At 40.2% G+C, this 16,616-nt stretch overlaps 1 protein-coding gene and 1 pseudogene across 1 annotated transcript in view; both read right to left on the bottom strand.

Moving 5' to 3' along the window:
- Positions 1–1,231: 1,231 nt before the first annotated feature.
- Positions 1,232–2,343, bottom strand: LOC144663639 (uncharacterized; annotated as a pseudogene).
- A 2,205-nt stretch (positions 2,344–4,548) lies between these two features.
- Positions 4,549–16,616, bottom strand: part of LOC144664049 (ATP-binding cassette sub-family G member 4-like) — a 17,951-nt gene continuing 5,883 nt past the window's right edge. Inside the window, exons 3-13 of the mRNA XM_078525171.1 lie at positions 15,409–15,451; positions 14,872–15,004; positions 13,943–13,999; positions 12,964–13,109; positions 12,257–12,380; positions 11,494–11,608; positions 10,224–10,441; positions 9,272–9,488; positions 8,288–8,388; positions 7,558–7,716; positions 4,549–6,503 (exon numbers count right to left, since the gene is read on the bottom strand). Coding sequence (XP_078381297.1) covers positions 6,138–6,503; positions 7,558–7,716; positions 8,288–8,388; positions 9,272–9,488; positions 10,224–10,441; positions 11,494–11,608; positions 12,257–12,380; positions 12,964–13,109; positions 13,943–13,999; positions 14,872–15,004; positions 15,409–15,451 — 1,679 coding nt within the window. The 3' untranslated portion in view covers positions 4,549–6,137. The remainder of the gene's footprint in view (positions 6,504–7,557; positions 7,717–8,287; positions 8,389–9,271; positions 9,489–10,223; positions 10,442–11,493; positions 11,609–12,256; positions 12,381–12,963; positions 13,110–13,942; positions 14,000–14,871; positions 15,005–15,408; positions 15,452–16,616) is intronic.

Below are 16,616 nucleotides of genomic sequence, written 5' to 3'. Positions count from 1 at the left end.
ATCTCGCCAATCAAATCATGTGTCCCCTGAGCCGGCCACTTGTTCCTCTGCCCCAGACCCTGCCGGCCAAGAAAGGCAAGCGGCTCTGGGGACGAGAATGGTAAGTTTGTTTGCTATACTCGTACTCAGTTCCCGCGCGTTTTCGTGGACGCGAAAGGAAGAAACTGACAACGAAAGCGTGCTGAAAGACCGGACACACAGTGCAATCACTGCACACAGAATCTCACGTCGCATGCCACTCTTTCACTCAATGTGGTCAAACCTAGTTCAGTCCCTGAACTCTCTCTTCCGCTCTTATAGGGGTTGAACCCAGGCGCGAGAAGAGAGATTTCTGAGCATGCGTATGCTCAGAAATCTGCCATTTTCCTCAAAAAACCGGGGGGGGGGGAACAAAACCATATTGGCAGTACTTTTGAAAACGCGTGCACAGGTACCGAGTTCAACTTACTACGCGACCGTATACTAAAGCAGGATCACCGAAATGACTTAAAAAAAACAGCTTGCCAGTATCTGCTAAAAGCTAACGGCCAAAACATAAATCGCTATCCGTCACCTATTCCTGGTATTTTGCATTTGTATTTTATAGTACCTGTTCATTGAATTGGCTTTGAATGGAATTTAGGACAGTTTTTTCTTGCAATTAGGTCGCGCGCTTAGTCGCGTAGTTGAATTCTTCATTGTGAGCAATTTTAACCCTTGAGCCGTCCTAACTCCACCTGGAGAAGGACTGCAAAGGCAGAACCTCGACAGTTCTAAACCATGTCGGCAGCTTGCATAGGATCGGCAGGTATGGAGTGACGTAGCCTGCGTAGCTGGCGGAATTCGGCTAGGAGTGACGTCATTGATGCCCTATGCGCCACTTAGCGTTTAAAGGATTGATGATGATGATGATGATGATGATGATGATGATGATGATGATGATGATAGTAGGGGGGATAAAGTTTTTCTGGTAATTTAGTGATGTGGAAGAGGTATCAGTGTCGGAGGGAGTAAGTTTAAGTTGAACTGGGGACCGGTTTGATAAGGGCCAGGGTTTTGAAAAAGTTGGGGTTGCTTTTTGTATCATGGGTATTTAAAGGGGTAAATCATGACTTATTCGCACAATCACATCACCCGGTCTCTTTCTTCCCGGATCATCCGACGTCCCCCTTCCCCCAAATCTACCAGCCCCACCCCCATCCCCATCCGCCAGGATACGTATTAATGTAATTAACAAAGTTCAATAGACAAGTTTCTGTAGCCACTTTTTATTAAGATTAACATCTAATCCTTTGGTTACTGATCAGTTGTTATTGCCTCTATGGAGACAGTGGTTTGACCATAACCGTAATCATGCGTGACGCGATGAGCGGGATAGTGACGGTTCCCCCGCTGGGATATTTCCGCTCGTATATTGGGAAGTCGGTGGGCGCGTGACACCCGGCGTGAACAATCTTTTCCCCGGTGGCTTTGAACTCCGCGGGCAAAATGGTGTGCCGGTTTAGTCGAGAATCGATGGCAACATATACCAACACTGGAATATTCAAGCGGAAAATAACAGTCGTCTCGTCGTTTGGTCCCCGGAGATGCGTGAGTCCGTGATATTTCGGAGGGATATCCACCATCGTGTAGCAGTCCCGGTTGGTACTAAACTTCTCTCCGTCCCGTACCATGCTTATCTCCCGGGGGGTACCACTGGGGAAGGTTACTTTCAGCTCTGCATAGGGGCGAATTTCATAGGCGTTATCCCGGAGGAAAATTCCTGTCATTCGCGAGGACGTGAAATCCACCGTCACCAAGCCAGGGCCGTGTACCTTCCTGCTCCGGTAAATTGGGAATTTAGTTCTCTTGTGGCAGCCCCCCAGCATGACTAAATCCCCCGTGTCTTCGTAATCGTCTCCGTGAATGTACGGATAGCGCGAATCGACCGCAAGGTAGACGATCACTGGGATGTTAACTTCAAAGACAATTTTGCCGTTTTTATCGTTCAGTCCTCGGACATGAGTCATGCCATGGTACAGGGGCGAGACATCTTCATAGGCGTAACAAGGTCGGTTTATAGTGGCATACTTCTCTGTTGGTGGCATACTTCTCCTCATGTCGCACCATGGAAATTTCAAGGGAGCCGTATCTTGTGACAGCCAGTGGATCGCGCGGAACAGGGACAGAATTTAACACGGCGGTGGTTGTCGCGAAGATCACGGCGAAAAACACCTTCGACATCATCATCTAATTAATGCAATTGTTTCAAACAGCGAGTTCGTATCATTTACTGTTTGTTTTGGTTTCATCGTATTTATGAGTCAACAAGAGGCGGCTCGCGCCCCGGGACTCGCGCTAAACGTGTAAAAGTGACTTGGTTTACGGATCGCAATGCATGATGGGAAGTGTTGCTGTCTGTGCTCATTTCCTTGTGACCGTCATGGTGTGAAGATCTCTTAATCAATTCTCTTAATTGATTCTCTTTATGAGCATGGAAATAACCCGGGAAATAACCCCTTTTACGTATAATATCGCTATTTTGAGGAGTGATCATAAAAGGACATTTTTTTGTGCCAAAGGTCCGTGAACTTCGATAAAAAGCCGTGGTATTAAAAGGTTTGTTAGCCAATCATCCATGAGTAAGTTCCAATATTATTTATCCGATCGTACAAAATGAATATTAAATGAAAATATTATCGTAACTTGCTAGCGGATGTTTTGAATGCCGCAGCAGAAAAAGTGAAGTGTCACACAGAACGTTAGGCACTGATTGAGTATAGGAATTTCGAAAATATACACAAACTACCTGATTCTCACTTAATTTCGCGAGTACTAAATTTCGCGATTTAATTAATATCCGCGAAATAAAGGGCACGCGAAGTTTAAAATCGCGAAATTTAATATCATACTGATAATATAAAAAATAATGAAATTCGATCTGTTTTATCATAGTTATTCTAACATATCTGAGCTTCATGTTTAGAAGTTTCTTGTTTAATTTTGTCCATTAGTTATCTCCCACTCTATCAGTCGCACTGTTCGAACTGTTCTCTGCCGCCAAGTTCCTCAAAATCTCGCTCTTGCAGTCGTAGATGAACCTATTAGGGATTTAGACCGTTGAATGCCTTATGTTTTGTTACGCGTATATTGTTGTTTGCTGTTTTTACGATGACTTTCATATTAATTATGTTGTTACAGTTTCGAGGTCAAAGCTTCATATTGAAAAATAGGTAAAAATCGCGAAATTAAGTACTCGCGAAATTTAGTAAGAATAAGGTATATGACCTCAGGACAATCGTTCACGCGGAATAAAGTGGTAAAAATAAGGAAAATCGATTATGAATTCAATTTCTTCACGGGTCATGCAAAACGTTTGGGCCATGGATCACGAAGAATAATTTATTAAATTCACGTTTCACGGAAAAGAAAATTAGCTAATCACGCATCACGAGAATGCCTCTGTACGAAAAGAAATTGCAAAGAAAGAAACCAGAAAAAAATCTGGCTTAAACGTTGAAGCCAGAATTTTTTCTGGTTTCTTTCTTTGCAATTTCTTTAATTGCAATTCACTGCAAGGATCATTTCTTCACTTTACATCTCATCCGCAGTTCACATATATGAATTATTTCGTGTACTTTACGTCACTCATGATTTTATTGGCTAGATCTTCAACAAATGAAATTTAAATTTTGCAAATCAAAGCAACCGTTTTAAAATTACTTTGTTGTAAGGGATTTCACGACGGTTGATTTGATTGGCTAGATTTAAATTATCTTTGTTAAAAATCTACGTAATCAAATCATGTGTCCCCAGAGCGACTTGTTTCTCGCCCAGGCCCAGCCGTCTATAAGGAAAAAGCGGGTCTGGAGACGAGAATAACAAACCTAATTAGCCATGTTCGAAACGAGCGGTGGACTGGGTACAAATATTCAATATCGATCGAATTGAAAAATTGGGCCTGTCATCTGAAAGAGCATCCAAAAATAAGTACCGTATTTCCTCAATTAAACGCCCCCTTCAAACTTGGCTCCGTGGATCCGGCGTTTATTTGAATGGTGCAGTTTATTGGAGAAAAATGTTTATTAAACAAGGGTTTTAAATCATTATATGTGACATGAACGTATTTTGCCATCATACCTAAAGCATATTACACCTCAAATAAATGCCTGGAAGGCTTACTTACAACTCTAGCTCGGAGACCCGGCGTTTATTCGGGGCCCGGCGTTTAATTGAGAAAATACTTAACCAAATTTGAGAGTTACTGGTTTAACTGACGCAAAGGCATGGTACTCTTTTAAAAATCGATAAAATAAGAAAGCTTAGAATGGATACTAAGCTCTCATATTTTAACGATTTCTAAAAGTGAACCATACTTAGTGTTTAAACCAATAACAATCGAATTTTGTAAATAAACTAATTTTTGGATGCTCTTTCAGATGTCAGGGTTCACTTTTCAATTTATTCCATTTTTAAAATTCGTACCCAGTCCCCTGCTCGTTTAGAACATGGCTAATTGCTCTGAAGGGCGGTAGCGTTGTCCAATCTTTGCTATGGAATATTTATCTTTCTCTTACAAATCAGGCAGAATACAAAGAAATCAACTTTAATGCCTTATTAACAAAGTTTACAGTACAACATGCATGGTAGTTTCAAGATTTGAATCTCGACAGTTTTTTTTCTATGAAAATATATTACATTGAATATGATTGGGTTTTTGCTTTTTAAACACTTTTCAGTCTGTTTCCTCAATATTCCAAGTACATTGTTACGACCAAGTTACCTTCAAACCTTTTTAATTAACTTGGTGAATTAATTAAAACATAAAATTCACAAATATTTCAACAAATTATTTCGCTTCCCGAACTAAACCAAATTTGTCCCATTCTTAATTTTGACATTGAACTTGCTGGGCTGTAAATACAACACAATAAAATATGAAAAACAAAACTAATATTGTATATTTAACATTCCGAATGGCGATATAAATATTTTTATTCATCTATGTAAATTTTCATTTCGTAGCTGATTTGCTCTCAGTCTGGGCATTTCAAAATTCAAAACAACTGGTTAAAAACACAAACCCTCGCTAATGGAAGATACAATTTTGAAGAAATTTTATACAAGGCGTCTATCGTTGGAGAATTTGTCAAAATTGTAACAATTTCATGAGAGCAAATCGCGCCAAACACGTCTGATTTATTGAATTGTCACAGTGGACTCTATATTGAATTTAACTAAACAACACAAAATTCAAACCTCTTTAACTATCACCACAATGTAGATCATACAAAATACAACAAATTTGAGAGTATGGAATAAAGGAGTAAGAAAGGAGTACAAGACATGAGCGCTTTATAAAAGGATAGAAAGAGTGGAGGCACGAAAATACGGAGAATTTTTACACGTTATAAATTCCGCCAGATAAAACTGAGAAACATGTTTGTTGCAAGGTGCCGTGATACAAACTGAATGGTCCAGCCACACATATTAATACATGTACTCGAAGTCCTGGTGGATTTCGCCTTAATGCGTTGAGGGGAACTGAGCTTGAAGATAAGAAAGAAAGACCCGCTTTCGTTCTGTCTTCCAGTTATGTTTTCCCTAGAAAGCTCACTTTTGAACAAATTATGTGGTAAAAGCGCTCGTGTATTGGTTAATTCATGGACAAGCAATTCAGTAAAAACAACAGCCTCTACCTCCCTCCATCTTTTTCAGTCCCGCAATCGCTACAAATATCCAAACATCGTAATATGTATTTGCGTGTGTAAAAAAGACCCGGTGAACGAGACCATGGTTTTTTTTCTTCCACACAGTGGAAGTTCTGCTTTTTTATACCAATATTTAATAAAAACACGTAACAATGGTTTATTTGTTGAATTGAATGTAGGATCCCTAAAACGGTTCCCGCTGTTTGAATCCCAATAATTGTCTCAAAATAATCTTCATTTGCATGTATACCTAACTTAAAAAACATCGCTCCTAAAAATTTCAATACCCGTACACAACAATCCCACTGAACTCAGTAAAAACTACGAACCCCACACATCATTTGACCCTCTGCGAAAATCCGCCATGAGCTTGCTTTACAACAGTCAATAGCTTGTAAAGGCGGATCTAAGCCGCGAGGCTACCCTGTTTCGCTCCTTCACACATCTTCTGGCCATATCTTCGCCGCGTTAATTATACGATTTCACTTTGTATCTCAATACCAGATACGCGGCCAATCTCAGAATGATGAAGAACAGAAACAGTACAAAGGCGTCGAAATATATCTTCGCGCCCTCTAAGTAAAGAGCGTTTTCCTCTACGTCCATGGAGGCTAAAACGTCCTCGCTGTTCACGAATATACAGCGTTTGTCCTTACATGCTAAAGGTCCTCGTTTATTGCCATATATGGCGACTACCGTGCCTTCCCAGCTGTACCGCGCGTATGACACGTATGTAAGCCACTGCATGTATTTGGGTATGGTGTCAAAATTCACGAAGAAACCGCTGAACAGTAGCACAGGAATGCCCGTCACTGGAGCGACGTACACCGCAGTCTGCGAGGAGAGATAAAAAAGAAGAAACGTTTTACACAGTTGTGGGAACGAATTAACTTTTTTATGACCGTATTCAGCCTATAAAGAATGATATGATTAAAAGCTACGACAATCTCTTGTACCAGATACAGTGTAAATGAAATTTTACAAGAACCCTTTTCACCCATGATTAGACAGTCAAATTTCAAGTCACACCTAGCCAATAACGACGCAATTAGCATAGCAAACCAATCAGAACTTGAAGTAGAAAGATGCAACCAGTGCATAGCGCAGGGAAACATACAACCAGTGCTAAACACGGGAAAACACAGCTAATGCTAAGCGCGGGAAAACATACAACCGGTGCTAAACACGAGAAAACACAGCTAGTGCTAAGCGCGGGAAAACATACAACCACTGCTAAGCGCGGGAAAATATAGCTAGTGCCAAGCGCGGGAAAACATACAACCGGTGCTAAACACGGGAAAACACAGCTAGTGCTAAGCGCGGGAAAACATACAACCGGTGCTAAACACGGGAAAACACAGCTAATGCTAAGCGCGGGAAAACATACAACCGGTGCTAAACACGGGAAAACACAGCTAGTGCTAAGCGCGGGAAAACATACAACCGGTGCTAAACACGGGAAAACACAGCTAATGCTAAGCGCGGGAAAACATACAACCGGTGCCAAGCGCGGGAAAACATCAAACGTTTCCAGGCGCGGGAAAATATACAGCCAGAGACAAGCCCGGGAAGACGCTTGTAAGGCAAGCAACGAGTCGCTTTAGTCTTGCTGCATATTGGTTGGAAATAGCGTGCTTGTTCTTATTGATTAGAGCACACTGCACGTTTTTTGTTTTGCTTTAATCAATGACAGAGAACCTGCGGATTAGGATATAACCTAAATATCACTCGAATACAAAAGCCTGTGGTTAATAAACCATTAGAATACATCTCAACTTAATGGAGCTTCGTGAATCCGGCTCCAGGTAACTACAATTTACTACCCTATAAAAAATTCTGTTCAGTCAGTACCAAATTCAAAGACTACTAAAAGTTTTCTAAAACTCACCGGGAGACTGGGCGCCACTGTCCCTATAAGAAGTCCAATGGACTGTGCTACAAGACACGTGAGTATCGTGATGGATAGAAACTGAGTGTAACGCAATCCTTCGAGTGGTTGATCTGTCATGAAATATACTATTGTACAGTAAATCAATGGAAACAGGATCTGTTGAGAGACAAGAAAAGCTGTCACTTCACTTGAAGATTCCTTTGTTTGATGAGTCACGCAAAGTTCCAGAGGTTCTGCGTGACAAGCGATATTTTGCGCTGAAACTACGATAACAGTTGGCGCCTTTCAGACCTACTTCCTTTATCTTCAGGAGGCCATGATAATCTCTGATAGATCTCAGGGGCAGCCAACAGACCGTTTTGGTAAATATCTGTTCGAAAGACCTATAATCACCTACGGTTTTCGGATATAGAAGTGTGACAAAAAACTGGAGTTTTCTTTGCCTCAAACTTTCGTGACGAGGGAAAAGTAATGCTTGTTGTGATTTTCGAGAAGGCAACAGTGGCTCATAAATTCGGGTAATAATATTTCGTTCCCTAAAAATTTTCTTACGATTGAAAGTTCAGCAAGCGTATCCGAAAAGATACACTTTCTTAGCGTTTACAAATGAGGCTTTTAATCGCACAAAAGGACACTTATAACGTAAAAACGGTGTTCCGACACCTGTAGAAAAATTTGCTCGTTGGGTGCGCCTGAGATCTGTATATTCTTTAGTATTCCGTCTTACCTGGAATGGCACATCGGCCATTGTTTTTGCCAAGTAGTAGGACTTGAGGCTGTACCAGTTGTTTAAATGTTCTCGAATAAACACGAGTTTTTCCATGGGGACTGCAAAGAAAATTTTCAGGAGGAAAAAAATCATTTCACTACAAACAACTACCAAACAGTGATCAATAAATGATTTTCAGAACTTTCTTCCCTTCGCCTCAATCTGTTTATCACTGGAGAACAGAAAACAGAAACAAAATACACGTACGAGTATCTTCTTTGTCGCGAGCTTCTGCTATAAATCGCGGTTTGTTTGGACGTGAAAGCAAGGAAACAACTCATGGTATTTTCAGTGGGTAACAGAAAACTAAGATTGCAAGAGGGGTCCTTAGTCCCCTTTGCAGTCCTAACTCGGCTCGGTATGACGCAAATAATCCCCGCCAGGGAGGGGGGGGGGCTCCCATATAAAAGGCACCAGGGAGAAACGAAAATTCCTTCTTGAAGCGTGGGCCAAGTTCAGTTTTTAACTTTACTCAAAAGGTGTAACAGTGCGAAATGTGTCATTCAAGAGAGATAAGTTATCCTAACAAGCCAAAAGGCACGTCCCAAGCAAAAATCATTTCTTGACAACATGTTTGACAGGTCGTTCCTGTTTGTTTGTGATTAACTTTCAACATTTCCTAAAAGGTACCATGACAAAAAGGATCTGTGAAAAATTAAAATCGAACACCATAAGTGGTACTTGTCTGGTATCCCTTAAAGTATCCATTCCCAGGGACCAAAAAGGTAAGCCTGTTCTTGGCTCTCGGTAGCGTGGGGGAACGTAAAACGCGGGCGAGCGAGGGAAAAAACAGGGAGGGCTAAGGCTCACCTCAGTACCCCTCGTTGTTTTTGCTCGCGTTTTTCCCTCTCGCCAAAACTATCAAGAGCCTGGAACTGGCTAAAGAAAGGCTACGATTTTGAAGTTATTAACAAGATGGGCATGGGCTCTTGCTTTACTTACATGTAAGAACTGTAGGCATAAGTGAAGTAAACATGAGAAAAAGTAGTGAGAAGAACAAGCATCCAGTGTTGTTGAACACTTTATTGCCGTCATTTCCAATCCCGTGATATAACAGTCCTATAAGCAGGCCAACAGATGCTATGGACACGAACCGCAGGTGAGTAAAAACACGATCTCTGAAGATGGACTGCGCTGCTCTTTTGAATAAGACCATGAACTGTGGATAAAGATCAACAAAGAGGAATTATCCAATGAATACAAATGTCTTAAATTTGCAAGGTAACATGTTACAGAATATCAGTGTCTATTAGGGCATACTAAAGAACAAGTGACACAAAAGGGGCCTACAAAATCCAATTGCAGATAACTAAATGCGTTTAAAGCCTGTTCTAGTCATTTGGCTAGTTGCAAGCACACGCTGAAAACTGCGAACGAAGGAAAAACATCTGTTGCCTTTTTTTGCCCAGCAGTCTAATGTTTGTGTGGAGGACATTTTGATTAAATTTTAAATACAGTCAACTCTCTCTTAACGAACACCTCTATAAGACGGACACCTCTTTAAGATGCACACCTTGTGTTGGTCCCATCCCTGCCGTTTTTCAGTCATTTTTAACTCCCTACTGATAAGACGGACACGTCTCTAAAACGGAGAGTTGCAGCCGGTCCCAAAAGTGTCCATTATAGAGAGAGTTGACTGTGCACAAGGTTGGCTGGTGCATTAGGTTTTGGAACCGAAACAAATTGGCAACCAAGAAAATTCGGAAATTCACAGTCAAGCGCTTTTCGGTACCTATCAATTTCTGAAGGTTTCTCGGTTCCAGATCTCCCAGCAGGCGAATCTGACACAATCCCGTATCGTGCACAATTCAAAATGGCTGCACACATTCAACACGGGTAAGACAAACTCTTATGTTAGGACTCCTGTGTAGTAACAGTGAGTTAAGACTCTCACCTGTGTCGTTTGACTTGCAGCATGTATAATGCTATCAGTACTGGTCTTCACATTACAGTTTGGCAATATGGACACCACCATGTTCCTGGAATCATAGCTACAGCTGGTACTACTTGTCAAGCTTTTCTTCTGAGTCATGACCTCTTCACGTGCTTTCCATGCCTTCACAAGGCTTGGTATCACGTTCTCACCATACTCTCCTGATGCAACTTCTATGACTGAAAAACAGCACCGGAAATGACAAGGGAAAATGAGAAGTATGATGCAAGAAAATAATTTGCCTTCTTAGGGGAGTGGAGACGGAGTGGGGAGTCATTATTCAACACCAAATGATGACTGGTCCCGATGGAAATGGTTTATTTTGTTTCCGGATATTAAATCTAAATGTTTCCCAAGGCGAACGCGAGGGAAACATTGAGACTCATGGGAAAAAAATTAACTGGTTTCCCGAGGGACCAGTCATTAACTGATTTGTTATTTAGCACAACAAAGACTTAAGAAAAACGGCAGTCATCGATCAACATTTGCGGGCAACAATGTTGCCCAATCAGAAACGTTTGGCAGGAAACAGTTTTATTGTTAAATGTCACATGACCTTAAGGTAGCCAATGAAAGTGCACGCTGTTGGGGAAAAATCTTCAGCTATATTACAAATACATCTTATTAACCAAGTGTGAGGGCACACTGGAAGAGTTGGCCCAAGGTCTTGACATACAGTTAACACCCGCGTGTAAGAACCTAGTGGTTTAAGAACCTGCTGGCAGAAATTTGCCATTTTAATACCCCAAAATATAAGAACCTGTTTAGCCAAGCAAATTTCAGCAGGTTCTTATATGTGGGTTAAAGAAAATTTTTATGAACATTTTTAACAGAACATCCCAAACTGTATTTACAAATAAAGAAAAGACAGATTCACATAGACTGTAATAATTTGTCTTCTTTGGACCTTGCATGAGGCTTGAAGCAATACAGTTATGAATAAATGCTGCATAATGAAGGACCAAACCCATTTTTTTTCTTCTCGTACAATCAAAAACTATGGCTCCTCCTTAGAAATTAAGAACCTTATTAAGAACCTACTCAGCCTAAATTACCAATAACTACCCCCAAATACAAGAACCTATTTTGCCAAACTTAGAAAATTGAAGGTTCTTACACGCGGGTGTTTACTGTATCATATCTGTTATAATGGAAGTTGATGACAACACAAGAATGACTAACTAGGGATTTGGAGAATTTGTCTTTTAATTTTGGGGCTGAGAGTACTTACTGTAGTCTGCAGGATTGTGGTACTTAGGGCAGACCAGACCCTCACCAGCCAGGTATGGTAATAAGTCTTGTACAGTGCCCTGGAACAAACAATTCCCTTCTGCTAAGATGTACAGCTGGGGAAAAAAGGAGAAGATAAGCTTTTCAAAAACTTGTAAAGATTTTAACTGTGTCTGAGTTTGTGCTTTTCTTTGAGGGGATGGAAATAAGCTACATTTTACAGCTTTTAGATTTTCTACACAACAATCATTTTTAAAAGCAAGCTAAAGACAAGGTTGACACAAGGTTTGAGCAAGGCTTGGATAAGGTTGGTACAAGGACGGCACAACGTTAGCACAAGGTAACTTGGACATCGGCACAAGTTAAGCAAAAGGCTTGGACAAGCTTTGGACAATTTTGGCATGTGGTTGGGGCAAGAATCGCAAAAGGCTGGCCTGGAAGAGGTTAGTGCAAGGTTGGCACGATGTTTGTACAAGATTGAGGATGGGCTTGCAGGTTGGAACAAAGTTGTAATGTGCCAGTGAAAATTACCACTCCTTCTTTTTTATGTCTAATTCCAAGGAAATTATGTTACACACAGAGCTGTTCTCTAGCGGAGCCCGGTTGCCACAGGCAACTTACTTTTGTCTTTAGGCGACTTGTATATATTTGCTATCATGAAAGCTTTTAAGAGCTGGGCACCCGAGATTTCTTACGTAAGAGCCTTCAGGCACCCTGCAAGAGCACAGCTTTGGTTACACACAGTAGCATAAAACTGAACTGACCTTGTCAAACATTTCAAAGAGTTTTGCACTAGGTTGATGAATGGTACACACCACAGTCCTCCCGCCATGAGCCAGTGTCCTCATGAGACTGATACACTGAAATGCTGAAGAGCTGTCCAGTCCACTGGAAACAACATAAAAACACAACTTTTTAAAAAATACAGTTTAAAATTATGCATCCAATCTAAAGCTAAAGTTAAAGGTAAGAGAAGTATCAATTTTTGAAACCCAATTGTAAACAAACTGTGCACCTATTAGTAAGATACTTCTTTTTTTTTTTTTTTTCATTTTAAGGTGGCTGGTATTGGTTTTCGCACTTCCAGCTCTTGGCATTGATGGGTCAGTACCACAAATTTTTATTAGTTACGTATACTGCAGCTACAACAATGGTATCAGATAATTGTTCAATGATTGGTGAATATGTTTTGGTTATTTTATTGACGTCATTAGTTACCATAGCAACGGTATAAACGATTAGAAACACCCTTAACTTTGGCTTTAAGACCTGATAACTCGAAAACGAGATCAATGACCCCCATTTTTTATTATTGAACATTGATCAGCATGATCCAACTTACAACTTACAAGATACAACTTTCTGCAAAGTTAAAAAAAATTCTATGAAGCCGTTTTAGAGCCTCCTTAAATTTTTGAAACTTTAAGGTGACAGGTCGAGTGTAAATAAAACATTACTACCATCCACTTACCTAGTTGGTTCATCTAGAAAGATTAGAGGTGGATTATTGACCAGTTCCAGTGCTATTGCCAGCCGTTTTCTCTGGCCACCAGATATTTCACTTAGTCTTGTATTGGCAGTTTCAGTAAGACCCAAGTTAACAAGGATTTCATTGATCTAGTCAAACAAAAAAAATAAAGTCAAGACTTAACAAACACACTTGGATTTACTGATCTAGTCAAACACAAAGTGTTAAGTGAGGACTTAATGCACAAAGTAACACTTGCATAAATGAATGCTAGATTTGAGCAGATCTAGTTTCTACCAAGGTTAAAAGAAAGCTTTTTTACTGACAGAGTATAATGATGGGTGTCTGGAAAACCCGAATAGCAAATAGCAAATAGTACGAATAGTGCGAATAGTCGCGAATAGTGACGAATAGTCGCGAATAGTGACGATTTAGAGACGTGGGATTTTCCAGCCTAAATGGATCCTTGGCAGGAGAAAAGGTATAAATGATAAACGGAATTTCTTATCTTTTATACCGGTGAAAAAGCGTATTCGTTTGCTTATCATTGTGTTTTCTGTTTCCTTGCCGGTGATCGACAGCCCCAGGCAGAGTCCAGAAAAGAAAAGGGATTCACTGAAATTAATTAATGTAAGCAAGCGTTGCGTGACGAACAACGGCTGCGAAAGAGACTGGCTTTGGCGTTGTTGTTTTTTATAACACAACTTCTATAAATTAATGTTTTGCTGTGCATGGGGCGGTAAATTTGTAGAAACCCTGTAGGCTTATTCACGGCGACTATTTATGACTATTTGTCACTATTCATGACAATTCAACAACTACTCGCCACTATTGACCACTATTCGCGACTATTCGTCACTATTCGTCACTATTTGCGACTATTCGTCACTATTCGCGACTATTCGCACTATTTGTACTATTCGCTATTCGGGTTTTCCAGACACCCGTATAATGATCAAACAAAGTATCAAGAACAGCTTACAACTCTTCCTTTGTCTTCATGGGATAAACATTCCCTGAGATGTAAATTGGCTGACACCTGAAAAGAAAAAATAATATGTGATCAGTTTTTGCAACAGCTGTAAATAATGATGGTTACACCATAGTCACTAGTCATAGTGGGAGGCGCGGTGGCCTAATGGTTAGCGCGCTCGACTCCGAGTCAAACGGCCCGGGCAAGACACTTTACTCTCATAGTGCCTCTCTCCACCCAGGTGTATAAATGGGTACCGGCGAATTTACTGCTGGGGGGTAACCCTGCGATGGACTAGCATCCCATCCAGGGGGGAGTAGAAATACTCCTAGCCGCTTAATGTTACAGAAACCAGGATAAGCTCCGGCCTGATGAGCCACTTGGCTCGACAGCAGGCTTTACCTTTACCTTTTACACCATAGTCACTGCTAGGGTCAGTGAAGGCAAAGCAGTACACCTAGTCTTAACTCTTTATTAATTTAGTCTCTGGCTCAGCACGGGATGAATTTATTTAAGTTGGAGCAGCTAGGCCAGTAAGCATCAGGGTTTTGAATCCTGGCAAAGTATTAGCAAGGCCCTACCCTCTTTGGTAAACTGAAGTCAGTTTAGATGTTAAAAAAGCCAGGCAAAGTCGTATTCACAGCTGGTCAATTTTCTTAGTAGCTGGCCTTTAATAAAACCCTTGCTGTCTCTATGTCTGTCTGTCTGACTGCATGTCTAACTGTCTATTACTGTTAACTGTCTGTCTGTCCATCTGGCTGCTGTCACAAAGCACATTGTCATATGAATTAACCTTTCAAAGTAAAATTGTTTCTTCTTCTCCTTTCTAACAAGACTGACAGTCAGTCAGTCAGTCAGTCTGCCTGTCTGTCTGTCTGTTAGAAAAAGGACCATAGAAAAGAATTCTCACAGATTAAATTCAAAACCAACAATCTCACCATCATGGATTCCATAACTGTGAGATGCGGCAGAAGTACATCATCTTGCATGATGTAACAGGACATTTTACGGAACTGTCGCAAGTTGCGTTCCATACCATTGACCAATACCTGGCCACTTGCATCTTTTGTTCTAAGGTAAAATTTAAATAGCATCAAAAATACAGTTAAATTCCATTATAACTTAAACCATTTTTCAACTCAAACTTATCTACAGTGGAATTGGTTAATATTATTGGTTTGAGCAACAGGGAGTTTGAGAAATTGGGGATAAAATTAGTCTAGTCCACAGGCCTTCAATTTGAACCAAATTAATCGTGTCATGTATTAAGTTGTTCAGTTTCTTTTGAAAACATTGAGAAGGCCATTTCAAATCTCACTCATTTAAAAATCGAGGACTTTTTAAGGTCTTTAGAAGATCTAATTTTAAGATTGTATGAGCCTGATGTTACTTTGTAGCTTAATTATATTCTCAGCAATGATAAATTAATTCACCAATAATACTTAAAGTTGTCATGTTTTTATTTATATTTTTACCTGTATCCTGCTAGAATATTAATCAATGTTGACTTCCCAGCTCCTACAGAGGAAAAAAAAAAAGTGGTCAGACACAGTGCTTGAAATATAGCCATGCTTAAATTTGTTCACTTTCTGTGTGTCTAGTTAGTATAGGAAATCGCACGACCGCGAGTACAATTAATGATAAATAAGTAGTCGTGATGCTTTAAAGTTCTCAAATTGCACTCGCCTTAAAGGCTCGTGCAATTTTGAGAACTTTTAAAACATCACAAAGACACAAGTATCTATTATAGTACACCTCCTTGGTTGGTCTTTAAAATACTTCAGGTACTTCTAACATATTCTGAAACCTTTCCAAGTCTTCAGACAGAGATCGGAAAATCTTCGAAAGAATTCAGTTCCATAGGCAGTGGAGCAGGGGGGTGGGGGTTGTAGCCCCCCTGGAACAAAAATTTGGGGGCTCAGCCCTCCCATGTTTTGGTGCCAAAAATATTATAAATTAAGTTTGTCAAGATATTCCATCTCATGAGTGAGTTCAAACATCATTGAAACTTCCATGGATGTTTCCAGGAACCTTTATTTATTTTCAGAAAAGTAAGAAAGATGATCAGTCTAGAAACTGCTCAGAAAACAAAAAGTTGCTAGAACCGAAAAGAGTTGCTCCAAATATGAAAACATGCTGTGTATTGGGACAGGCTTATCCCCACCCCCCACACACACATTCCAGAGAACTTCCCGCTATTTCTGGGTTCAACTTTAAAAGTCTTCAAATCAACTTCGGAAATCATCTGAAGTCTTCAAGTCAATTTTGGAAATCTTTGGAAGTGTTCAGGTCAACTTCGGAAAGAAAAGTTATTGGTACTCCTACTGCTAGGGAGTACAATTTGGGATTAAGTGCTCTCCTCCAATCAGAATCCAGTTATTTTATTTAGTGTACTATAAGTACAGTTAAACTAGTATTTTGTGATAACTATATTGTATGCATCCAATCACATTTACTCGTGACGTTGTCTCTTTTTTGTGAATATAAATTATTATAGTCTTGCACATATATTTTTATATGATGGTGCTAGCTTATTTGTGATTCCCAGCTCCCTCCTATCCCCATTGCTATGGTATTTCCAATCACTTCAAAACCTCAACGCGAAGACGAAGAAAACATTTATAATAAAATAAACAAAACATCAAAACATTTCTTTGAGTAATTGATCTTACAACCTGAGATC

The sequence above is a fragment of the Oculina patagonica genome, chromosome 8, assembly GCF_052425735.1.
Source record: "Oculina patagonica isolate OP01 chromosome 8, crgOcupat, whole genome shotgun sequence".
NCBI classification, from domain to species: Eukaryota; Metazoa; Cnidaria; class Anthozoa; order Scleractinia; family Oculinidae; genus Oculina; species Oculina patagonica.
This window is presented reverse-complemented; position numbering and strand designations above follow the sequence as displayed.